This window comes from Lacerta agilis, chromosome 1, assembly GCF_009819535.1.
Source record: "Lacerta agilis isolate rLacAgi1 chromosome 1, rLacAgi1.pri, whole genome shotgun sequence".
Classification (NCBI taxonomy): domain Eukaryota; kingdom Metazoa; phylum Chordata; class Lepidosauria; order Squamata; family Lacertidae; genus Lacerta; species Lacerta agilis.
Window position 1 is genome coordinate 101,076,125 of NC_046312.1, and position 26,447 is coordinate 101,102,571.

At 42.0% G+C, this 26,447-nt stretch overlaps 1 protein-coding gene across 50 annotated transcripts in view; it reads right to left on the reverse strand.

Annotated features, from left to right (window-relative positions):
* NEB (nebulin) overlaps nucleotides 1-26,447 on the reverse strand; it is a 158,039-nt gene that overhangs the window by 35,636 nt on the left and 95,956 nt on the right. For 47 of the 50 annotated variants that reach the window (XM_033164634.1, XM_033164977.1, XM_033164985.1 and 44 more), the window contains 26 exons: nucleotides 25,032-25,229; nucleotides 24,340-24,444; nucleotides 23,547-23,651; nucleotides 22,818-22,925; nucleotides 22,383-22,490; nucleotides 21,881-21,988; nucleotides 20,552-20,656; nucleotides 20,335-20,439; nucleotides 19,977-20,075; nucleotides 18,468-18,578; nucleotides 17,346-17,450; nucleotides 15,395-15,499; nucleotides 14,282-14,386; nucleotides 13,028-13,132; nucleotides 12,198-12,302; nucleotides 11,173-11,277; nucleotides 10,104-10,208; nucleotides 8,698-8,802; nucleotides 6,277-6,381; nucleotides 4,649-4,756; nucleotides 3,700-3,804; nucleotides 2,760-2,864; nucleotides 2,544-2,648; nucleotides 1,743-1,847; nucleotides 1,516-1,626; nucleotides 261-371 (listed from right to left, as the gene is read on the reverse strand). In XM_033164634.1, the coding sequence (XP_033020525.1) occupies nucleotides 261-371; nucleotides 1,516-1,626; nucleotides 1,743-1,847; nucleotides 2,544-2,648; nucleotides 2,760-2,864; nucleotides 3,700-3,804; nucleotides 4,649-4,756; nucleotides 6,277-6,381; nucleotides 8,698-8,802; nucleotides 10,104-10,208; nucleotides 11,173-11,277; nucleotides 12,198-12,302; nucleotides 13,028-13,132; nucleotides 14,282-14,386; nucleotides 15,395-15,499; nucleotides 17,346-17,450; nucleotides 18,468-18,578; nucleotides 19,977-20,075; nucleotides 20,335-20,439; nucleotides 20,552-20,656; nucleotides 21,881-21,988; nucleotides 22,383-22,490; nucleotides 22,818-22,925; nucleotides 23,547-23,651; nucleotides 24,340-24,444; nucleotides 25,032-25,229 (2,847 nt within the window). Of the gene's footprint in view, nucleotides 1-260; nucleotides 372-1,515; nucleotides 1,627-1,742; nucleotides 1,848-2,543; nucleotides 2,649-2,759; nucleotides 2,865-3,699; nucleotides 3,805-4,648; nucleotides 4,757-6,276; nucleotides 6,382-7,945; nucleotides 8,051-8,697; nucleotides 8,803-10,103; nucleotides 10,209-11,172; nucleotides 11,278-12,197; nucleotides 12,303-13,027; nucleotides 13,133-14,281; nucleotides 14,387-15,394; nucleotides 15,500-17,345; nucleotides 17,451-18,467; nucleotides 18,579-19,976; nucleotides 20,076-20,334; nucleotides 20,440-20,551; nucleotides 20,657-21,880; nucleotides 21,989-22,382; nucleotides 22,491-22,817; nucleotides 22,926-23,546; nucleotides 23,652-24,339; nucleotides 24,445-25,031; nucleotides 25,230-26,447 lie in introns of all 50 variants that reach the window. The other 3 variants (XM_033164722.1, XM_033164653.1, XM_033164995.1) reach the window with 2 other exon arrangements.

Consider the following 26,447-nt stretch of genomic DNA (forward strand, 5'->3'; position numbering starts at 1 on the left):
AGAAACAATTACTGTTGTATTTTCTTTTTAAGGAAAGAACAAGATCCTCTTGATGATAACGCTTTCACCAGAGCTATTATTGACGCCCACCTCCCATGCGAACACTGCATGCGTTTCACTGTAGCGAAATGAAGTTGTCATGGAAAAGCTACAGCCACTCATGTCAACATGTGTTTCTCCTACGACCCACAGCTTCGAAAGGATTATCCCTTAGATTGCCCATCCGGGGTTTTAATGACGTAACTGGAGGAATAACTTACATTGCTCTGATTCTTTGCAACTTCCATGGCGTGTTTCACATCAGGGGGCTCCAGCATGATTGAGTAGTCTGACTTGCCTTTCTCTTTCTGGAATTTCCTTTTATAATTTGTCTGTTTCGGAACAGAAAAGAGTTGTGCCACACATTCTTCACCCGAGGCTTACTTTGCTGACATTTATAATAAGAAACATAGGTGATGACTTCTACGCTTAAGGAAGACAGGTGAAGCATTCGTGTGCGTGCTCACACATGCACTTGTGGGTTAACTAGCTTTGTTTCCTGATCTGCTGTAAGTTTTCCTCTATGGTCAGAAGCTCTCCACATTAAAGAGAGAGAGAGAGATTCAAAGGGCAGCTACATAAATGAGAATAAAGTTGACAGTAAGGATTAGTCTCTATGTGGAAAGCCCATCAGTCAAAAACACTTTGCTTACAGCTGTCAACAAACAGATATTGTATTGAATGGGTGTTCCCCTGCTGATTTATGGCTATTTAATCCAGCAGAGATTTTCGTCAGTCAAACAAGGATCAAGGTGATCTTCAGTGATTGGTCCTTCCTCCACCAACCCCATGCTCCTGAGTGCTGGGGAACCCCTTGGAAGAATATAGAAGATGGGACACATGCCCAAAATCATAGGGGGCAAGCACCAAGCAATTACTTAACCTATGTCTCCATTGCTGCATCCATATTCTGTTTACAATTATTTTTAAATGACTAGAAAAAAATAACTGCAATGAACCCAATTCTGCATGTGTATACACACACACACACACACACACACACACACACACACAGTTGTTGTTGTTGTTCTTCAGCTGACACTCATTTCTATCACACTCTTATTTGTAAAGCGTTTCAAAACCTTTGCTCTATGTTCATAAATCAAGTCCCTTACCAACAATTCATTCAAACAGGCATGGATCGTGCAAACTCCTATCAGAAGAAACAATTTCCAGATTTGACAGCCTACAGAAATATATTTGAAGGCATTCTCTCTCTTTTTTCAACGCGCTAAGCTTCCGTCTACACACGATTTCAGAAACTGTGTTCAACCAAGTTATTAAACTTATGCTGATATTTAACTATGTGAGCTGACAGGCTGGTGAACAGGGAGCAGCACCATTTTAGTAAGCCGTAATTAGCATGAAGTATAATTTATAGTGGAGCAACAACAGTTTCCATCACCGAGTAAACAAAACAAATGCAAGCGTCAACTCAACTGGTGATGTGACTATAGTAATGCAAAAGTAGTTTACCTCACTGACGTTCTTGGTTACTTTTTTGACATGAACAGTGTCTCGCGTTTCTGTCAATTTTGTAAAGGAGCCATGCGGCAGGTGCTTCTTAACATGTTCTTTGTATTTGTTCTGATGATGAAGAGAAACAACGGTTATTGAAGCAATATTTATTAAATAAGGAATAAATGCTGAAAACTGGAGAATTATATACATACATACATTATATATATAAATAAATAAATTACCTCAGACACAAGTGCACTAACAGCCTTTGCAAGAAGGATCTGAGGAGTATCTGGAACTGGGTGGATAGTTCCCCTTTCCTTGTTATGCTTCTCTTTATATTTTAACTGGGATATGAAATGGAAAGATATTAGTTTCAAGCAGTGTATAATAAACAGGGCAACACAAATGGGCTCACCGCTGATGAGCATGTGTTTTATTCTGGTGTGAGTCTCCATCCTTCTCTGGACTACAGAAAGGCAAGAGCTAGCTCAAATTTTACATTAACTATTGGAAAGTTTGGAGGACTCAAAGTCAGAACATAGTCTGGGAAAATTTCCACCCTTCTACCAGTACGAGAGAAGAGTGATGGATTTTCCTGACATTGTACTGAGACCTGGTGATGTTCAGTGTGGCAGAGACAACCCTATGCCCTTCAACCAGTTTGGAGTGGGGGCGCTGGACGGCTTTAACAATGCAATTGTGCTGGGCCTTGGAGATGTTTGGAGTACTGTACACCCAGAGCCCAGTAAGGCACTAGTAAGAAGGCAGTGACTTGGGCTGGTTACAAAGGCTACAGAAAATTTCAGGACCCCTGTAAATCATGGTAGGTATTTCTTTCCTTACCACTATTACCAGAACTGAACCTGACATTAAAAGGTGTTTTTGTTATCCAATGCTGAAAATGTTTCTTGGTGTGATTGGTTTGCCAGGCCTATTTACAAAAGTACAATCATTTGCTAAGGTTTACATGCTGATCTGAGTGTCCAAGACTTACAAAGGGCTGGGGGAAGCTTCAATTAAAAGGATTTTAGAATACTCACATCACTCGACAAGATTGCATTGTGCAAAGCTAACACTGTGTTTTTGTCATCTGTTACGGATAGCTTGCATCCTCTATAGTACTCTCGGTCATATTTGTAATCATACTACAAAGAAACAGGAGAATAAAAAGTGTCAGAAGTGCAGCCTGTGGCACCAGAGGTATGCCTTGCTATGTCAGGAAATAAAATGGGTGCATGTGGTTTTAGTTTCCTTACATCACTCTGTTGCAAAGATGATTTGGCAGCTTGGATGAAGTCCGGTCTGTCCACAATCCAGTGCCAGTGAGCCTTGGCAGCTTCATATTTCTTCTTGTAATCCAGCTGTTCAAAGAGAAATATATAAACAATGTAAACATAGACTCAAGCCATTCTTGTAAAAGGGTCACCATAAAACAAGAGTGAAAAGGATATTTTTGATTCCCAAAAATAAATACATAACTAAATGTTTGGGGGTGCAGATGCAAGCTTCCAAGTCTAGGAATTCTGGCACTCCCCATAAAGTTAAAGTTTCACTTTCCCTTAGCCATTTATGTTGGCCATCCATGGCTGAGCAGTTGATAAATCTCCTACCAGTAGGCTGGGAGCGCAACCCCCCCCCCCACAATATATAATGAGTGGACTATGTTTGCAATGGCTTGCGGACTGTAGAACGCTGCAGACAAACAGGTCTGTCACTTTCTACTTTTCCATCCATATCTGCCTTTTTCTCGCTCTTCTACAGAATTTTAGCTCTGCTTGTGCTGCTGTGGAACAAGCATGGGAAAAGGCATAGCCTTAAAAGGAAAAAGACATAAGATTAGCCAGGTAGTGGGTTTTATGTTCGGAATGACCAATATTTTTTTTAGCTGTCAGGAATACAGCATGTTAAAAAGGATTGTTTGTTCGTACATGGCTCTTTCAGGAAGCTGGAACCTGGGAATTTGCACCACCTACAATTTGTACTCTGCCCAAGGGGATGGGGGTGGACATTTCTCTATCCCACACATATCTAAAGTTGGCATGAGATGCACCACCTCATCCGATCCGGCTAGGAGTTTCCGTAAGCGTATGGAAATTAGGCACCGAAAGAGGCCTCAGCTGAGTGGGACCTGGGAGCCCTACTCCCTCAGTTTCCTTTGTAAGGCTTAGTCACCGGCAACAATAGCACTGGACTCACATTGCTGTTTACTTTGTAGGCCTGCTTGGCAGCTTTGATATGAACGGAATCCGATACAACGTTGCAGTGAGACTTATTCTGTTCATAGACTTCTTTGTATTTCAGCTGTCGAAAGAACAAGAAGGTTAACGTTGCACGTCTCTTTACAACAGCACAGCTAAACAGAAATCACCCCAGGGATAATTGCGTTAATCTGCCCTGGTAGGTCCAAGGAAGCACTGAATTTAGCGAACATCTGAGCAGTGGAGCCCCATTTGCCCTAAGAGAACAACCTCTGCTGCATCAAAGTATCCTCCTCCACCGCCAACCCCCAGCACCACCTCCCACACTGTTCCAGAAGATTCCTCCAGCCCACCAGAATTGCATGAGGGTTGTGTTAGGAGCTGCAGGAGAGAAACAAGGATTTGGCAAATGTCACTTCCGATCTTCTGCCAAATGGGAGAGTCTGCTCCTGCTGGTGGAAGCAAAGTCTAGTACCAACCCATAATACGTAAGCCTATGGGCCTTTCTCTTAATCCCCATAAAAAGGTAAGAAATCTGAGTGGTAACTAATATGTAAATATGAGAAAATTCATTCATTAATAAATTCATTCATTCATTCTCCTACCATGTATTTTTTGTTTCAACAAGTATTGGCTTATGGCAAATAACCATACTTATAAACACTGCTATGAAATGTGAGCTATGCGGAAAATAAAGAATGATATTTAAATAGTCTAAGGCTTAGCTTTTATAGTGATAGTGACGCAAACAAAATCTAATATATATCATCTTACAGACTAATGAGCAAAAGATGAATTTGGAACTTTGCTAGATACAGTATATAGAGAACGACTGGTCTCACCTGAAGTGTAGATTTGCGAGTAGGGATGCTGGGGCCAATGAGCTGGGTTATGTCCTATCCCATTGGCTCCAGCATCCCGCGAGGTAAATGATATTGTTTACTTACATCGCTTACTGTGTCCTTGACCTTCCGTACGTGGAGTAACATGGGAGTATCATGGATTGTGGTATATCCCTTTGGTTTGGCCTTGTTATATTCCAGTTTGTAGAGGATCTGGCAGCAAGAAAGGGCCAAGTTAAGTACAAGCAGTCATTAGAAATAGCATTTTAATTTCTTTATTTAAAAAAAATACCCAAAGTGAACAGATATGTATACAACAATATGTATTGTTGTAGCTTACCTTAGACTATCTGAAGGAACTGGAGAAGGGCTGCTCCATCCTCTTTCCCATTCACTCCCATGGGTTTTCCCATGTGATGTGCTGAACAGGACTGGATTGGAGGATATATCTCCCCAGTCAGACCCTTACCCACCCAGTGCACTGTCCCAGCCTCCAAGCTGGTCCTGCTTGTGGATTTCACAGCTGGTTGGCCTGGATGCTGAACTGTGATGGGCCTTTTGACCTGATCGGGGGGAGGGGGCATCTTCTTACGTTCTTCTATCCTTAACCCACCCTCCATGTGCATGAGGAAGCACACAGTTCCTCCCCTTCTCCTAGTGAGCTGCCCCCTACCTGTAAACGTGGGGATGGGATGTCCAAATGCTGCCCAGGTACACACAGTCTTGCCCAGGTGAAAAACTGCATGCTTGATTGCTGCACTAAAGTAGGAAATCAGCTAGGCAGTTTTCACCTTCATTATCACACTCTCTACACAGGCAGCATTGGGATGTTCTGCTTGAGGGACGGATGATGTGATAAGCATTTAGGGTCATAATCATGGCTATCGGGCTTGGCCTACAACCCATCCAACCATTGGCACTTATCTTATCTGGACCCGCTTTTTACTCAAAAGTCTGCATGAGCGCATCCTCCTGGTAAGTTTTCCACTTTCCTAATGTATGCTTTGAAGATAGGAAGAGCAATGGAGAAAGCATGGTGCATTGTTTCTTACACTAAGTATGTAACCTCTCACATGTGGGTGTGCTACTTGTGCCTAGCCAGTGGCTTCCTATCTACAATGGAGAGAAGGCAGAGGGTCAGGGCAGATTGCAGATGGAAACATGGGTCGGGTGGTGTAGGAGACGCCAGGCTCAAATCCCTCCATAGGTAATTAGACAAAGCCAATTTTGCCACCCTGTGCAACTTGGAAGAAGAGTGGGATGGGTATGGAACTGTCCCATGTACCCCCAGCCACACAATACATTCATCTTCCATAACACGGTGCATCCCAGATGTTTTCAGACTGCAACTCCCATTGACCTCAGCCAGCATGGCCAATAGTGAGAGATGATGGGAGTTGTAGTCCAGCAGCTTCTGGATAGCACCAGGCTGGGGGAGACTGCACTAAGCAGTTGGTGGCTGCTGGAGTTCCCAAGCTCACTCATTTGCCTGAGCATTTTTAGGCAGACAGTCCTTGTTGCTGTTTCCCTCAGCTGCGCAGTTCCTAACTCTAAAGTCCACCAGCCCTATCCCCAAACAGGCAAGCTGGGTTTCTCTTACTGTCCTCTTCCTCTCCCATCCCCTCACTCCTAAGAAAAACCCTGGCTATCCCCATCGTTGTCACACAAAGATTAGTCCAGAAAGACACCATACTGTCCCCCCCCCCATTGGTCATGACAATTTCCACACTTACATCACTGATTTGCTTGTTGACTTTAGTTGTCCTCAGGTGTTCCGGAGTATCCACGATCGATGTAAACTTGTCCTTCTGCTTTTCATACAGCTGTTTGTATTTGTACTGTGGGATTTTAAAAAAATAAAAAAGCAGCAGTGAATGGTGGGGAATGACAGCAAAAAAACAACAACACCCCACCACAAATGCACATTTTAAGAAGAGTCCTAGCCTTAGCCTGCCTGTTCCAGCAGCTGTCATAGAAGTCAACCGAAACTGTGTACGTGGGGGGAGCCAAGCCCACACGATGGAAATGCCGGAGTTAAGCTTGCTTTTGGTTACGCTGACTTCAAAACAGGTCAAGTGTGGGGCAGTGGCTGGAGCGCTAGATTTGGACATGGGAGCTTATATCTAAACACCCTTCAGCTATGTGGTTCCAGGGTTGGCCTTTGGCAAGTCATCATCTTTAACTTATCCCACAGACTTGATGCGAGGATAAAAATGGGATAATCCTATGCATCCTTCCCAAGGCCGGAAGCAAACACAACCAATAAAGGAACTAAACTAGCAGGGTTTGCCGCTAGTGGATAAAACCCCAAACTCTATGATCGCACTAAGAAATCAAAGGAGGCACTTACCCGAATAAGAAGAGTGGGTGAGTAAGCATTTTAAAAATGGGTTTAAGAAGGGTCCCCGTCCCCCTGTCCCCCGCTCAGTCAAGCCCACAAAGTCGACTCGATGAATGAGGTTCTACCAGTTTATGACTGTGGATGGCAGCCCTGTAGCGACTCTGGTAAAGTTTACTGAGTTGATTTGTACCTTTGGCTAGTCTCTTCATACAACAGTAAGGTAGCTTTGGTTAACCATGCACCCAATCAACATTTAAATGGGGATGGGGAGGCTTTGCAGTGTAAAACTGTTACTGGTGATTATGCCGATGACTTAAAATATATGAAGTAATGCAATGAAATGTATTCATGGGAAAATGGAGAAGTGGGCATTTCTCTGCAGAACATTCTGTGCAGCTGAAAACCGTGGTCTAGCTTATAGAAAAATTGGGAAGCCTTAGCAGTTGTCTAACGATGCAAAAAAACAACAGCACCTTTTTAAAATGTTGCTTCATTTTCACTGCATGCAAACGCATGGCAAGGGAACACAGAGCATGCATAAAAGAGAGGGAAGAAATGCATGGACAAATAATGGCAACACATACAAAATAATGGCAAGAATGCTCTAAGCAGGGCTTGGTAATCAGTACCACAAGTAAGAAGACATTTTGTAAAGGTTGGAAACAGAGAACCCAATCTGTTGTATAGTTAAGCTGGTGTATTTTGCTTGAAGGCGGCTGGCATTCCAAACCTAACCATACCTCCATGCAAATAAATTTCATTGATTTCAGTGCAAGTTACTTTTAAGTGAATGTGCTTAAGAACACAGCCTGGCACCCTGATCTTTAATTTTGCTTGGAAGATCAAGAGGGTTCTTCTTGCTGCAGATCAAGAGGGTTCTCCTGCTCAACAGAATTTTACCATTTTATTTCCAAATACTTGCATCTTAATTTGATTTTGAATCCCAACCTCTGGAGTTTGAATACTATCTAATGCACCTGGTATTGGAGCTTCTCATGGCTCCACATGGTAACCTAAGTCCAATTTTGTAACAAGAAGCCTACAAGCCTATGCACACTTACCTGGCTCTCCTGAATTGTGTTGTACAATGCTGTCAGCATATCTGGTCGCAGAATTTCATTACATCCATGTTGCAGGAACAACTTGGCACTAGCCTTATATTTTTTCTGTGCATGCAAACAGCAACGAAGCACAAAAAAGACTTATGAAGACAAAGAACTACCAAAAAAAGAGAGCTCTAGATCCCAGAACAATGAGATCTAGGCCTTTGGGATACTTGTGTATTCTCAGAACTGCACCAATGAACATCATTCACCAGGGGCAGCAAAATCAACAGACACAGAACTGAATTTGAAAAATGGAAAAACTAGAGTATTACGGTGCCATCATTATGCAATAATCTAGTTTCCACGCCATTTTCCTTGTAGCACATTTTTGCCTTTGAGCTAAATGGCGCAGAGTTCATACATTTCTAGGTTATCTTTGCATCTCGACTGACATTGGGTGGAATGATTTTGACAGTACATTGGTGCATAGTTTGTGAGATCACAAAGTATGAACAGGCTCACTCAAAAAGCTGCTATGCTGTTTTGGGTGGCAAAGTACAGATAGGCTCACTCAAAAAGCTGTTGTGCTGTTTTGGGTGGCAAAGTATAGAGAGTTCCAGATACAAACAGAGGGGAAACCTTTGTCAATATCATAGGCAAAACCTATGACATCTTTGACTGCAGGCATTTCAGGCAGGTAAAGAAGTGGTCATTCAAGAGTGACAATAGCCAGATTCTGGATGTTCTGGCCAGCTCTGTCACAGTACCTGACTGCTTAGTTCGCCTCCCAATTTGGCCAGCAAGGTTCTAGGGTCATCCACCACAAAGGAATACTTATCCTTCTTCTTCTCATAATCAGATTTGTACAATTTCTGTTCACATTGAACAGTAGCAAAGTGAAAAAGTGGAGGCACAAAGACACATTGAGATCAATGCAAAAACCCTTCAGCTACCCATTAAACAAACCCACCCACTTAAAGAGTAACACAATAAAAAGGAGAGCGGATATAGGCAATGGAAAACACAGACCTGTAATAGCTTTTACAGAGCAATACTGCGCAAGTATTACTGAAACGTAAAACTTGCTGGTGGATCTTACTCCTAAGTAATCACATAAAGGGTTGCAGCCTTAAACGTACAACACTAAAATATATCAGCCTTGTAAATCCTGCACTGCCACCCTCCATTTAGTTATAGTTATAGTTCTAACTCTATGCATTTATCACTTGCATAAATTTAGTATAAAAAATATGCACCTGCTATAATATAGTTCTGCATATAGTCTAGATTGGCACCTAGGTACTATTTATCATTCCTTATGTCTAAAGTCAATGGTTAGAACAAACACCATTATATGTACTGTTGGATAAGTGCTAAATGGTTTTTGTTCTTGTATTTGTATTAAAAAAAAACAAAAGAAAGAAAGAAAGATGTGTAAAGACCACAATCTAGGTAAAAGGTAAAGGTAAAGGACCCCTGGACAGTTAAGTCCAGTCAAAGGTGACTATGGGATTGTGGCGCTCATCTCACTTTCAGGCTGAGAGAGCCAGTGTTTGTCCACAGACAGCTTTCCGGCCATGTGGCCAGCATGACTAAACCGCTTCTGGCGCAATGGGACATCGTGATGGAAACCAAAGCGCAAGGAAATGCCGTTTACCTTCCTGCTATAGCGGTACCTATTTATCTACTTGCACTGGCATGCTTTCAAACTGCTAGGTTGGCAGGAGCTGGGACAGAGCAAAGGGAGCTCACTCCATTGCAGGGATTCGAACCGCCAACCTTCCAATTCGCAGGCCCAAGAGGCTCAGTGGTTTAGACCACAGTGCCACCTGCGTCCTCACAATCTAGCACAGACTTAGTCACACTTAACACACTGGGTAGAATCCAATTGGTGTCATAGAACAGGGAGGGGAAACATTTTCAGTGACTTCTCCTCCTGCTGCACAGGACTTAGAAATCTGAAACATGACATGGAAATCTATAGTCGCAAGGAGGAGGAAAATCAAGTCCTGTGCATCACTCTGGAGAAATCTGAAGTAGTCTTCTGGACTTAGGCTTTACTCGGAAATATATCCCATTTAATGGAATTTGCAGTCCTAGATTCTCTTTCTTACTTATTTTGTCTAACAAATTTAAATGGAATTGTAATGCAGAAGCCTGTAGTTCTACTTACCTCATTCACCAGCTGAGTAGCATATTTAAAATGCCTATTAATTGGACTGTCAGCAACATACTTGAACTTGGACTTTATCTTCTCAAATGACTCCTTGTATTTACACTAGAGGGGCAAAAAAAAGACATATTAAAAAACAACAACAACAAATCACTATATGGGTGTGATAAAAACACCAAAAGCATACATTAAAAAAAAAATCAATCAAGTGTAAAGGCGTGAAAGAAACATTGCAATTACTTCATGTAACTATCATGTCAGTAAGTGTGATATTTACTGATTTGTTGCTGTAACTGCATTTGTTTAGCTGACAGCGCCGGTCTGTATGGCACTGCAAAAGTGGAATATGATACAGTGTTCCAAAAACCTGCTGCAGCTCATTATGTGCAGTGCAATCCTATGCAGATTTGCTCAGAACTAATATTCAGTGGAGATCACTCCTAGGTAAGAGAGCATAGGACTGCAGCAGAGAACAGTTCAGACTTAGCAGAGGATAGACTCAAGCACCAGGGGAATGACACCATCCCTTATTTATAAAAGGATATGCTGATGTGTAAATGGCAGCTCCAAAAATAGATGGCACAGTGGGTTTTTCACAGTCCTTTTTTTTGTTTTTAAATCGAGGTGCCAGCAATCATATCTTGTTATGTATATACTTTGTTTAAAGTAATGTGTGATCTTGCACTGTTGCCCTTCGTTTCAGTGGAGCCTGAGTAGATATTTCCAGATAGCTGGGCACTTAATACTCTATATGTTATCATACCAATGATCTTTTGCCTTTGCAGTTATTGGGCAGTTCAGTCAAGCTGTGTGTGCTTAGGTTGGCTGTGGAGAGTTAAAACAAATGACAAATCTTGTTTGTTCTGAGCAGAACAATGCTTGGGTGATTAATTGCTGTACAAACATGGTCTCAAATTTCTTATCTGTATTTGCACGCATCCATCCCTACATGCAGTGCCTCACCTCAAATAAATATAAAATCAAATGAATGTGTGCAGAGCAAGTTGGGGGAAAAGACAGAGAGAAATCACCCTCTTTAAGCTACCAGGCAATATAGAACCACACATACCGGACTGTACAACGTCTTATTCTTTTCTGCAAGAAGAAGATCGGGAGTATCAAATGCATAACAGCCAATGCCTCTGAGCCACGTTAAATCTTCCTTATATTTAAACTGTAAAAGCAAAATAACAAGGTTTACCACAATATGAGACAATTACAGGAGAGCACAAAAAATGTTATTTACTAGAAAAACCTCAGGCATGGGATCATGTGTATACTTAGGATCGTAATGATCAAAGTACACAGACTCTGTTATAGTAGAATATGTGCTGTTTCTAATTGATTCCAAATGTGGGCATTTCTGTCAACAGCAATAGATTTGACTCAATTAACTTCCCTGCAAATTAAATTGGGGGAGAAGATGATAGCATAAATGGGCAGTGTTTGTTGTTGTTGTTTCAACCATCATGGCCATAGGTATCAATGGGTATTCTCAGCTAGATCAATATAAGGCTAGATCAGTTTTTAAATATTTGCATTTTGCAGAACAATGGACTTTTAAAAGCTATAACAACAACATAAAAAGAACCCCCCCCCCAAAAAAAAGAAAACCAAGAAAGACCATGGGGGTTTCATGCTTGCTTGTTTCTGCAGCAGCTGCTCACACCTCCCATAGAAAAAGAAAAGCTACATCTAAGAATTAGTGGCTGAATATAGACAAGGGAGGCAGCAGAACTTCTCTTTGTGCAAGTGAAATATGCCTTCTGCTTGAACAAAGGGGCTCTCTAGATTCCCACCCAATCCTCCTTTCAACCTATCTGCTGTTAAACAAGGAAAACTGAATTGCTGTTAGGTGCTCCTCATTATGTGGCTTAGATGTTCTTGATATAAGTGAAGTTTAAGTTCAGAATTCAGTTTAACTATCCAGGAGAGCCTGTCCCCAAAAGGGAGGCAGGGAAATGTCAGCTGAAGCAGAAAACTATTAATCACTTTTTCAATGCATTTTGCTCCCCTCAAGTAACACATTGCAGCCTATTGCTTTGGAAGACACCAGCATGCAATGCCCAAGTGTCAAAGTTGATCCACACTCACATCACTGACTGCATCGGTGACGGCACGGTGGTGGAAATGGTCTGGTCGATCTGGGATAGATCTCCAGATTCCTAATTGACTCATGTAGTTTGCTTTGTATTTCACCTACAAAAAAAAGCATTTAATTTTTAAAATAAGCAACACACTAATCTCCCGATATTACAAGGTTGACATCAGTGATGGTGCAGTCCGATACAGGCGTACTAAGAGAAGCAACTTCCGTTGTGTTATTTATCTGTTAAACTTCTATCCTGCCCTTCTCCTAATGGAGCTTCAAGGAGGCAAGGGGACTTGCTTTCTAAAATTCAGTGGGACTTGCTTCCCAATAAGTGGATTTAGGTTTGAAGCCAGAATGTCCTGGCACAGCTACGCCATTTTATATAGACAACAGAGCTTAGTGCATGTAGGAATTTCTGGCCAGTCCTTATAAAACATGGGGAAACAGTCAGAAGAGGTGGCAGTATGGCAGAAGCTCAGGTGGAGAATGGGGCCAGAGCACAAAGTATAAGGGAAACGAATGCTATAAAACATAAAAAGAGGCAGAATGGGCCAGAATTAGCTGAGGCTTTGTGTTAAGAGGACCAGGTGCCAAGTAGACTATAAGGGGTTGGACCTGAGGTCAGCCTTGCTTTCTCTCTGAAAGGAATCACATCCACCAGGGGTACTTACATTATATAGGAAAAGGGGAGGTAAAGGAGTCCAAAGTAGTGGGGAGAGAGAATAAGCAGTGCCCCATAGTATATGTAAATAAGGTACATCTATTGTATTTTACAGTTACCAAAAGCAGCGTATTACTCAGGAATATGCATATATATATCCAGTATACATACTTTGCTGATATCGTCAGTGACCTTGCGGTGATACACAATATCCAAGGCGTCTTTCACTGTGTGGTATTTACCCTTGGCTTTCTCAAATGTTTCTTTGTAGCGCAACTGATTAAAAAAAAAAGTAGGAAGGCATCAGTTTAAAAATGTAGCAAGCACTATTTTCACAACTTCCTCAGAAGTTGTAATAGACAAGTAGAAAAAGCAGACCATCAAGTCCACTTTATGCATATTATAAGCAGCCAAGCAATCCTAGCTTACTCCATGGTGCTCCTTGTTAAGTGTAAATCCTACTCCCCATTTAAATATAGCTTTCATTTATTTAACTTTCGATTATAACCAGAGTTTTGCATATTCTCCTGTCTATTTCAAGACGAGAGTCGAGATCAAGAAACCATATTATCTAACTTCCTCCCTCCCCAATTTCTTCATTCTTTCTCTGCTGCCAACACAACCATACTCAAAAGTATCCATGTGGACAGAAAGGGTTGCATCCAGCTGAAACATGCTCAGAGCAGACCCACTGAAACCAGAGAACATGACTAAAGTCCATTGGTTTTAGTGAGTCAACTCTGAGTATGTTTTACCTGGATAAAACCCAAGAAGTCAGATTCAACTAACCTAGTGCAAGGACTCCCACCAGTTCAATGGGGCTTTCCCCCTCCCCTTGCATGCCCCCCACCTTGGAGCATAAAGAGAACCCCTTGCATGCCCCCCATGCCTTGGAGCATCAAGAGAACCCACAGCCTAGCGCCCAGGAGGAGGAGAGGAGAGACTGAACAAACTAGTATGATGTTGATTTTTACCCCAACAATCTTGTGTCAAAACAGGTTTATATAGATTTTGAATGTATTATTTGTTTTATGCCAATATATAAGATTTCACAGGCAATGAGAAATAGACTCCATATGAATGCCAGACCAAAGAAACTTGATCTTATGTGCAGTTTGCTCACTCATCTGTGCCACTGCTTCTCAGGAAAAACTCTGTCACAACTGTAATAATAATAATAATAATAATAATAATAATAATAATAATAATAATTGTCTAATGGCTGCTGACTCTTCTGATCCCTTTCCATGTTGGGAAAAAAAATGCACCATGGAGTATATAAGCCATACAGAGCTAGAGAATAATCCAAATAAGTAAATGATTTGGAAGAATTCTCACTGGTTTCAGGTTCAGTTCACAGTTCTTGCCTGAACATTACTCTACATTCAGAAACACCAAACCACCCCATTTTCATCGGATACTTACATCACTGGCATTCAAGTAGGCCTTCTTAGCTCTAATCAGGATTGGTGTGTCAGCGACAGATACATACTTGTGCTTCAGCTTCTCATATTGGGATTTGTATTTGTTCTAAATTAAGCAGGGGGAAAGGAAGAAAAAAATAAGAACACCAAGGTGATTGTGTGATACAGCGTTAACTGCACGCAACTGGGCACTTAAAAAGACACTCTGATTCATCTTATTCATCTTTATTCTTTATTCATCATGCCAACGATTTGTTTTTCCTTCCATCAAAGTCAGCTAGAGGCCTGCTGCTGGTATATTCACTGGCAAATTGCAAAGCACACCACCCTAATCTACAGACAAATCTTCCTGCCATTTCCATGTGTGCCCTTCCCTGCTCTGTGATGCTTGCCTAAATCAGCCTTCTCCAATGAGGTGCCATCCAGTTGTTTGGGGCTACAGTTCTCATCAGCCCCAGACAGCATGGCTAGCAGTCAAGGATGATGGGAACTGTAATCCAATCAGGGGCAGAGGAAGGGGGCGGGGGGGGTGGTCCGTCCCAGGTGTCACCACTGGGGGGGTGACAAAATGCTGGGCAGCAATCACCACAGGCCCTGCAGTGCGCCCAAGCCAGGTGTCTCTCCTGGGAGTGACGCAGTGGCTTGAGTGCCCGCAGGCTCTGCGCTGCCCCCAAACGGTCCGCCCGTTGCCTCCCCTTCAGCTGTAGGGCAGCTAAGTGGGATGAGGCAGGCGGACTCCTCAGAGGCCCCGTGGAGCATCCTGCCCCGGCTAGCCCCACTCCTGGGCGCAGGGGACACACGCTGCCCCAAGCGCCCAATCGGCTTGCTCCGCTGCTGAATCCAATTACATGTGCCAGATGACCTCTCACTTAAACGCCACCCCCGGAAATGAACAGTATAGAAGAAACTGATAACTAAACAGGCAAAAAGTAAACGAATAAAAACAAAGCTAGATTGTGGCTTAGCACGTATGAATAGCATATTTAATAAAGATCCTGAAAAACGGTTTTCATATACTGCATTGAATGTGTTTGCCTCGACTTTAATGGTCTGGAGTGTGCAGTCTGTTTGCCATAGTAATAAAAAGAAGAGAAGGAAAGGTGCTCAGTCTTACCTCACTGACCAAGTCCTTCACATGCCTAGCAAGTTTCAAGGCCGGTGTCTGATCCCCAGCATGGTGATGGGGTCTTTCCTTGGTTGCAAGTTCGGTGTACAAGTACTGGAGAAAGGGAAGAACCATAAATTGTCAAATTATGTTCCATACACACAAGAGGCCTTGGATATAAGCGATTCAGTCCTTCGCTCACTGCTTTTTGCAAACTGAATCAGTGTGCTTTTCTTCCTGATTCAGTATAACTATTCTGATTGGCAGCACCTCTCTGAGGTCTCAAGAAGAAATCCTTTATTGCCCTGTTATCTTTAGACCATTTAATGAACGATGCCGGCGATCGGACCCGAGGCCTTCTGCACACAAGAAATGTGCTCTATCACTGAGCCACAGCCCCTCCAACTTTATTTTCTGCCAAATAATTTTTATTGATTTTCAAAATTTTAACATCCAATTACGGTACGGTAATTCAAATTATTGAAGGGGACGACAGAGGATGAGATGGTTGGACAGTATTCTCGAAGCTACTAACATGAGTTTGGCCAAACTGCGGGAGGCAGTGAAGGATAGGCGTGCCTGGCGTGCTCTGGTCCATGGGGTCACGAAGAGTCGGACACGACTGAACGACTGAACAACAACAACAATTCAAATTTAACATACGGCAAATTTTAAAAGTTGGTTTCCCAGCCCTTCATCCTTGATGCTTCTTCACCCACCCTCCTTGCTGCATTGTATAACAGTATTTTTATCTCTTTCCCAATTAAGACAAATAACATTCCTGGAGGTGGCAGACACCCTGAATAATCTACTAGGTAATGGGGACAATTACAAAGCACAGGAAACAATCTAGGCTATGACAAAGGACAGGAAATGTTTTGTAATTGTATCCACACAGTTTCAAAGCACATATTGATGGGAGGAGGAGGAGCTCTGAATATATCCATTTTGATGTGCTGAACAGATTCAACAGTGGTAGTTGGTGCTGCAGTCACATGGCATAAGCTCCAGTAGGAAACCATACAAGATCTGGCTGTTTTAGGACTACAAAACGGCCCTCCATCTGTTTTGGGACTACAATTCCCATCATCCCTGACCACTGGTCCTGTTAGCTAGGGGTGATGGGAGTTGTAGTCCCAAAACAGATGGAGGGCCAAGTTTGGCCATCACTGCCTTGTTACTTTGACAACATTAGAAGAAGATGGGAGAACTGTGCCAGAGTTATGTTTTGACGCGGTTTCAATAATGTTACAGTTAGTGTTTGGGGAGAAATTCAGTTCAGTTAGTATTTTTAAGTGAAATTAACTAAATATCACTTAATCAAATGGTACACAAAGCCAAAGACAGCTATCCTTTGAAAGCAGCACTTCGCTGAATTTTGCAATGGAGTTTTCCTACCAAATAGTAGGACGGTTCACACCCAACACTAAACCAAACCATGGCTTAGCTCAACACACATAGGCATGCAGGTTCCTAGAGAGGAGATTGCAATTGCATTGCTCCTCTTCTGTTCCTGTGGCTGCTGTAGGCCAAGACATAGTTTGGCTCTGCAAGTTATTTAAACCCAGGCTCAACATTGCAAAAACATATGTGTCAAGAGAAATGTGCACTAAGATGCTGACATATTCATGCAAGGGCAAATTGAGGTGGAAATATGGAAAACTGGACTTAAGCTTGGAAATATGAGAAACAGACAGAAACCAAAGCTGACAGATCCCCCCCCCCCAAGTGCAATGGAGGTTTATACACATATTGATTACCTATTAGTATTTACTAATTTGGGTGGAAACATTTGTTAAAGATATGGTGCTAACACAAAGACAGCTTGTATAATGAAAGGGCAAGTGCAGATTTCTTTGTATCAGACGCCCCAGAAAATATCTAGAAAGAGTTGTGCATTATTGAATGAGAATTCCGCATGCACTATCCAGCTTCATTTCTGTTCAGTAATGGTTCTTACCTTACTCTGTAGTTTTTGCCCTCTTTTGGCCCTGTTGAAATCTGGTGTATCAAGGATAGATGTGTACTTGGTCTTTTGCTCCTTGCCTGCGGCTCTGTACACAAGCTAGAAAGAGAAACAACAATGCTCTTTCGTCTTCCGTAGACAACCTTACACCACAAGGTATTAGAAAACAAAGAGAGTTAGTAAGCTGACAGTGAGCTGAATGAAGTCTTGATATGGTTGACTGACAGACTCTGTCCTTACTGCTAACTGAACTGGCATAAGCTTATCATACTCCATTGTCAATTTTACTGAAAGCAGACCATTGAAATTGCTGGATCTAGCATAGCCACATCCATTACTTTCTGTGGTTCAAGTCTGAGTTAGTCCGAGTTGAAAATCACCCAATTTGATTAGAAGACTTGACCCTCCATGAGTGCTTTATGACAGCTACTTGAAAAGTCTACAAATCGCTGCATACAATATATTGTTTTGATAGCTTGGTGTTCTTGTGCGGGTTCCCCACAGGCACCTAGTTGGCCACTGTGAGAACAGGATGTTGGACTTGATGGGCCATTGGCCTGATCCAGCAGGTTCTTCTTATGTTCTTACATTATTAACTTGCAGCTCCCTTGACATTCCTGCTGCTTCTCACTGCCCTATTCCCATCCCAGCAAGTGGCAGCGCTGCTAGTGGGTGCCTGCAGCTGCACGCACACGCACACACACACACAAACACAGACACATACACATACACACACACACCACCTCACACAGCTTGTTCAGTAAACCTTGAGACTCTTATTCTCAGGGTTGTGGGCTTAAGCCCCATGTTGAGTGAAAGATTCCTGCATTGTAGGAGGGTTGGACTAGATGGTCCTTGTGGTTCCTTCCAACTTTTCAGTTCCATGATCCTATGATTCTATATGCTGCTGATGGCTGTAAAACTAGTCCAGCCAAAATATTCTGCATACCATGAACCTTAACCGCGGTCTCTTGCCAAAGAACTTCCATCGTGCTTCTCTTCACCTGCAAGTCTACTTTAAAGCAGCTGCCGTAGAAGCACACTTAAAACGATCCAAGCATCCCATTAAATTCACTTTAAAACATTTCAGTGCAGAGAAAAGAACACCAAACTTACATCACTCAAATGGGTCTTCAGCTCCTGAAGAGTCCTGTACACTGGAGTGTCCAGAACCACACGATATTTATCTTGTGACTTCTTTGCAGCTTCAGTGTAGACGTAATTAGACTGAAAAAGAAATGTGCTTGCGTCAAAAGAACGTGCAGTCTCCATCAACTCAACAATAAAACTTTGAATTAAACCCTAACAAAGAAGACTAATGAAGTCACAGCCCCTTGCTATAACTCCATAAGAATGTTTAGAATGTAGAGGTTAGCAGTACAACATAAAACATCACTTTAGTTGCTTTGTAAATGGGCCGTAACATAACATCCATTCAAACACATTAGGGTGGCTTCTGTAGAAAACATTGGAGCCAAGTCACTAAGCATAGAGCAACAGTATCTTAAAATCTGCACCCATACACCCAGTAGCGACCCTTGGGACCACAAATTTCAGTGGCACCCTGTGGGGTGCCAAAATTCCACATGCCCCCTACTTCTCACCTTCCATTCTACATAATAGCTGTGGCACCCCATGCAACCATACTGATAGCTCTCCCCTAAATCTGCCTCTGATACATCTGCTTCTCAAAGTGACTCTATAGCTATAAACGGGAAGGAAGTGAGGGAGGTGTGCTATGGAAGAGATACTAACCAGCACACACATTTGAAACTGTAGCTCATGATTTGGCACACACACTGGTTCTGTTAGTCCAGTTGTATCAGCAGAAACCAACACAGGAATGGGCATAAGTCACATGTAGTTTGCAGGTGTTTGGTTCACTGATTGCACACACTTGCTACTTGCAAAGGACAATGTCCTTGTTCACACACCATGGCAAGCCTGCTTACTATGCACAACCCAAATCAAGCCACCTTTGCTCTTGCTCACTCCTCCTGGCTTGTGCTAGGAGATTAACAAACCAAAATTCCAGAGATCATTGCTTTGTTTTATTCCAATAAAGCACAATCAATAAGCCAAGAACAAGCCTTGGCTAGAGATCATGGTTTCTTGGGAACAAAACAAACCACAAACCCTGATTTGGATGTAACCAGGAAGCCAGGAATTGTGAAGCAAAGCACAGCAAAGTGGGACTGATTTTGCTCATGCACAGTGTTTATGTCTTACCATGATGTGTGAACAGAGTCAGTGATGGGGTGGCACTTTTAGCTACTAATGAACATTATGACAAAGGACTGCTGTGGGATAAAGTGAACCAACATATCTAACCAAGGATAGGGCCTCACTTCCAAGAACAATGTCCACAGCATATCTAATGACCACACATAAACTTTGGTATGGCATTGCCTAGTCTGATCTCATGCCCAGCATAGTACAGTTCACAGTTTATAGCGGGAAAGAACCCTACTTTTTAAATATAAAGAGGTATAACTTAAATCAAGTCAAACCAATCAAGCAAGCAAAAACAAACACTGAAAATTGCTGTGTTTCACATCTTGATTATTTGTCAGCAAAAAATTAAGGAGCCATCCAACAGAGATGGTTATGGAAAAAGAAACCTACCCAGAGCTTGCGCAAATGCCGAGCACGGACCATATCAGGGGTATCATAGAGGAAGCAGCCCAGGCCTCTCAGCCACTGCAAATCAGTTTTATATTTAACCTGCCAAACGATGATAAGGATATAATATCATATCTATTACATAAATGAACCATCATATTATGTGTTATAATCATAGTGTTTTGAATAATTATGCAATAACTAAATAGTTTTAAAAGATGGCAAAGAAAAGATGATAAAGAATATAGAATGTGTGCATGAGACACACACACACATAGAGAGAGAGAGAGAGAGAGAGAGAGAGAGAGACTAAGTAAGAGTAGGAATTGATCCACTAATGCTACTAAGTTCAAAAGCTTACATCGCTTGTAATCTCTCCAACATAACGGTTATGTATCGTCTCCGGAGTATATGGCAAGGAAATCATGTGCCCCTGCATCTTGAAAAAGTCAGTCTTGTAGATCAGCTGAGATACAAAAACAAAGAGGGCGGGTGGAGAATTGGGGTGATTTTTTTTCATCACATTAAATATTACTGGAATTTATCTATTTATTTTTAAATGTATAAGAGAGTCATACATCACTGATGGACTCCTGGTTCATTTTCACTTGGCGAATTTCAGGTGTGTCGGGCGTGGTATGAATCTTATCCTTGTTTTTGTGATATACTTCCCTATAGAGCCTCTGTAACAAAAGAGAAGGAGTTCTTGCACATGGTACTGAAATGAATAAAACAAAAGACATCCAGATCTAGAATTCCATGGCCTGGCTACCACTGTTGGGAATCCTGCAGGCAGTACTTCTACTTACCCGCCCATTCAGTAGGCAGAACATGCTGCTCTGCACCATCAGAGTGAGGCTGGCATCGCTTCATGAATGGAGGCCAGCAGAGCTGAGTAGAGGGATATCTCAGCCCAATCCAATCCCCCAGTGCAAAAGAGGTTTGAATTGCAACAGTAATTTCTTGGGAGTAAGCCCTATTGAACTCAGTAGGACTCACTGGTGTAGGAAGGGCGGGGCATAGGAGGCGGGGTGCCCTAGGCAGCAGGATCCTGATAGGGTTCCATCTCGGCATGCCCCACCCCCAGAACGCACGCCATGCCGCTGCAGATGGCGTGCCACGCCCCCAGAATGTGCGCCAGCCCCGCCCCTGCCTGCTTCCTGCCCCCGGTGCCGGAGCATGAAGCTCTGCCACTGGTAGGACTTACTTCTGAGCAGACATGTGATTGTGCTGCAAAGTCTACCTTTGACGGCGAACATTTGTTTTCTTTCTTGCAAAACGACTTCCTATTTCTTTTGCTCATTCAATTAAGTATGCTCCTTTAATTTGCACTCTGGAGCAAATTGGTTAAGTTTTTGCCTGGTTATGGGAACTTCTCTATTCACATTGCTTGGCCAGTTTGGCCAGGCTCTAAGATTTCAATGAGAGTGACTAGAATTGCACATTGGACATTGACCACCTGTAACAAGGCAGGAGCCTGGAAATATACTGACCTCAGAAGGGAGAATACAATTACCATAAGTCTGTATCTCTTTCCACCTAGGCCCAGGTAGTGAATCAGGAAAGTTGTAGCAGCATTGCCCATGAAGAAGGAACCAAAGAGTGTTTCCCACTTGATCTCACAGGATCAGTATAAGTTTGCCCCTTTGATTACATACCTCAATAACAAAAATGTATAATATGGAGAGAGTCATCGTTCAAACGATATTTACATTTAAGTCATTAACTATGAAAAACTTACATGCTTATTAAGAGATTTTACAGAACATGGGGTCCTGAGTGTCTGACCAAATCATACCATGGTTTTATAATGAGTTGCATAAGATTCCAACAGTGATCTTATTTTTTATTTTTGCATAATCAAGTACCATATAAATGTCAGTTTCCTTAAATACTCTTCACATTACCTCATTGAGAATTTTGTTGACTTTCCTTATGTTTACAAATGGAACAGCTTTGGGTCCAAAATTGTAACCTTTATCCTTGATGTGTTCATAGACTTCCTTGTATTTCAGCTGAAATCATACAAAAAAAAATTCAGAAAGTTATGTATTTTAGACACAATAGCTGTTTATAATAGAACCTAAAAATGAAGTCATACCATTTAGCAGAACATGAATATATACACACACACACGCTAACTTTTAAGGTATCTAGGATTGTAGTTAAGCCCTCTTGCCCATTTCCTGATATCTCCCCATTCCCTTGCCTTGCCTTATTAACACCCCCAAGATCCTATGGTTTTGTTGCATTTTCCCATTTCTATAAAATAATATAAAATTTATATGGTCATGTTTTCAATAAGTATAATATTGCAACCACAAATTTTGTAACTGAACACGTATCTATTTATTTACTATATTTATTTGGAATAGTAGTATAAGAGTTAAAAAATAATCCACCACTCACATAACTGCCAAGGTACTGGGCATGTTTAGCATGCTTGAAACCAGGGGTATCTGGTGGGAGTTTGTATCCAGTGGGAAGTGCATGCCAGCCAGCTTTTCGGTAGAGACCCTGCCAAAAGAAAAAAGAAAATTCATGACAATGTTTAAATACTGATTTTGCAATGAAGTGCAACACTGTGACTACATTCCCTCACAATTAGGTATTGAACATCCATTCTCATTTGCTTGGGGGTGGTTATATGATATTGTGTCAAGCGGCGGCTACCCCATACTTCCTGTTGCTTTGCTTTCCACAAAAAGTCTAGGGTGGTGGTTGTTTTAATGGATTTGTTGCACAAGAAGACCAATAATTCCTCAATTGAATTTTCGAGTATGCACTTGAACCCCACCCACAAGGTAGCAAAAATCTGGAGGTAGCTCCAGCCCCAGCACTTACTTCATTCTGTATCCTGTAAGCATGAGTTGCCCGCTCCAAATCCACCGTCTTATCTGTTGAAGTGTATTTCCCTTTGACATTGTGCACATAGTCATGGCGGTAAACGGCCTAAGGAACATCGAAAATGTAAAACTGAGTGATACAGCAAAAAGCTTGTGCGCTGAATATGGGCTGGGCAGGCATACATCTGGAGAAGGCAAAGTATCAGTAGTAACAGTAACAGTAATAATAATGTGTACTCTGCCCATCTGACTGGGTTGCCCCAGCCACTCTGGGCAGCTTCCAGCATATATAAGACCATAATAAAACATTACACATTAAAAACTTGAATGCTGGGGTAGAGGAAGGCACCATCCAGCCACAAGGGTATTATGGGAATTAAAGGAGGAAAAGTGAGAGCCAAGTACACCACTTTGAGTTCCTCAGAGAAAAAGGTGAGCTATCAATGCAATAAATAACTAAATAATAAAACCAAAAATAAAACAGAAACCTGCGTACAACTGTTAACTGGATCTGGTGAATAAGGAGGGGGGGGGCGAAATGGCTATGAATGCTGACTGAATCTCTGAACTATCTCTGAACAGGATACATAGCCTACTAACTAATTGGCTGGTTTGATGTACATTACTAAGGCACTGCTACTATTGTTAATGAGAGCGTAACTGAAATGTGTGTGCGGGGGACAAATATTATGATGAAGCTGCGGTGAACAGAAATGGAGATCCTTACCTCACTCAGATTCATGCCACTCTGGACATTCTGAACATAGAGAGGCGTGTCGGTGACCACGGTGTAGTTGCTCTCCATTTTCTTGGCCTTTGACTTGTATTTCAACTACGAGAAAGAAAGAGAAAACACCTGAACCTTCTCTTTCTCATTCCCACCACTGACTTTGTCAAATGTCCCACCCATTCGGCAGCTTTTCTTACGGCACTCCAATCAACCACTCCTCAAATATACCAGCTATACCTGGCAGCTGTCCTAAAATAAGATCCTCTCCTCCAGCTTCCCAAGGGGCTGAAGTAAAACTCCAAGGAGAAGAAGAAGCAATAATGATAACAACAACAGCAGCAACAATAAGGCTGCCACATTGTTTCAGTCTTGCCTTATTAGCTGACTATTGTATTCTGCTTTCAGTTAATTAGCAATTTTAAAAAAATCAAGGGAAGTTGAAGAGAAGGGAAAGGAGATGTGTGTATTCCTAACTCACCTGAATTCAGAGGAGGTAATTGAGTTTATTGTTAAAGCAGTGGTGCTTCTGCTGGGAGACCACAGCAAAAAAAAAAATTAAAAACCCCAAAACAAATAGCAGACTGTTGTATGTATGTTTTACTGAGTGGCAAAAGTGTGCAAGGCTGACTGACAAAAGTGCAGTCCAATATAAAATACATGAAGCAGACAATAGTCAGCTTTCAGTTCAACCAACTAACCATGGCCCTGAAAGAGCTGTAAGAGGAGCTTGAAGGAGAGCCAGGAAGGAAACTTGGGAACAAAGCAATTTGCTATCATCAGTTGTACTCACGTCATCACGAAGGTCATAGGCATGTTTGGCATGGAGAATTTCAGGGGTGTCCCAGACAAAGCAACCTATGCCTTTGAGCCAGTTGAGGTCATCTTTGTACACAATCTAAGGCATTGGATTAAAAATAGAGAAGAGTGAGAATTACATAGCAAACATTCATTATACACAAATCAAGTAATTTAATCATGATCAAAACTTTGCTACCTAATAGAAACCAGCTTAGAGCGTTAGCATTAGTTTCCATTGGCTGCCATTATGTTGTTCAGTTTTCTAAGTACTCTTTTCTTCAGCAACCCGCTGTTTCCTCAGCCAGTTCCTATTTAGTCCTAGTAATGCAACTTGTCCTAGTAATGCAACTTGTATTATGGTCAGTTTGATTCAAATGTCTGTCTGTCTGCACACAGACAAGCAGGCGCATAAAAAACTGAAAACGTTTGCTGCAAAAATTTTCAGATTGAAACCCTGAAAAGGTTCTGTGTCCGTTAAAAGCCCAATTAATTGTCCCTTTGAAGGCAAGCATCTCCTGCATCCACCAAAAGGGGGCAGGGACTGACGCCGGTCGAGAGGCAATGAACACAGCCTGTAAGCTTATAGACGTAGTTTGTCACACCATTAATACTCCGTTTCCTGTCATGTGCAAATATAGGTAATAGTTTTTCCAAAGGCAGACCTGGTATCATTTGCAGACTTACATCACTCAGCTGGTCGTTCACTTTCCGAGCAAGAGCATTGGCATGAAGATCTGGGATGTTGGCCCATTCATGGAGACGGATGCGATAATCGATTTCACTGACTTTCTTCTGAGTGCTCTTAGCTGACACTATGTCCATCATGTCTGGTGCAATATGGATTTTGGCTTTGTTCTTTTCATAGACTTCTCTATATAAGCGCTAGAGTAAAACAGAATTATTATTATTATTATTATTATTATTATTATTATTATTATTACAATTATTATTTCTTCTTAACCCTTCTTACCCACCCTTCATCCTAAGGACCCACAGCAAGTTACAACCACTTAAAAATTATATATTAAAAACAGTCTAAAACAAATTACAATCCCAGGAGTTAGCTAACAACTAACAAGCAATTCATGAAGTCATATCTGAGTAGACCAGAATATTAGCTTCCAGTACTTTTTTATAATAATAATGGGAAGCTTCTAATAATGGGGGGAAATATAAATAAGATATTAAACCACGCGAAGGGTGACAATCTGGCACAACCATGACATCACAGGAAACTATATCTCTAAGGGGAAAACAGCAGAGTGGAGTGCCTGCTTGACCCTTTTGGTTCCAGACATTCTTCTGCTCAGAAACCCAGGTTTTTCCCTCCGTAAGAACAGGGGAAAGGCAACCCATAATGAAATCCAATGGCACCTGCCTTCTTTTAGAACAGATACCACTAATAGAATAGATTTCTCCTCCCACCTTCAGCTCTCCATATGCCTTCAAAACCTGCTCTAGAGGGTTGGAAGAACGTCTGGAGCAGATTTAGAGCTTGGGATGGACTGCAAGGCGGGGGGTGGGGTGGGAAGAAAAATTGGCATTGATGTCACACTATGGAACTCTGTGTACCTATACATTTACATTGGCCCTTATTGATCTACATGCACTTGTGTGAATGAAGGTGACCTATATTAACATATTGTTATAGCTCCTGGGTATATCACCCTTTGTTAAGCTGATTATCTGATACCTGCCAATGATCAGCTGACATTCCCTAAATGGGTACAGCTAATGAATTGAAACTACTTTTTCCAGCCCATGGAAGGCGTGTCACCCATCACCAACTAGAGGGGCAGAAAACTATGGTGTTGCAGTCTGAGCAGTTAAAAGAGTTAGACAGAGAATTTGAAATTCTTCTGCTGAACTAGGCCTGGGCAAGAAGCAACCTGCAGGAGGCTACAGAAATCTGAGCAGTTGCTGTCTTTGTGAATCTGATGCATGACTCGTGGTTGTGCTGACCACTATGGCAGTCTATTGCTTTCAATAAGTTCTCCTCTGGACACCATAAGTCCCCAGCGTGCTCTCTTCCAATGAACACTAAATCCTGTAGCACTCCCATCTCTTGGGGAAGTGAGGGGTGCTAAATAACACAGCCTT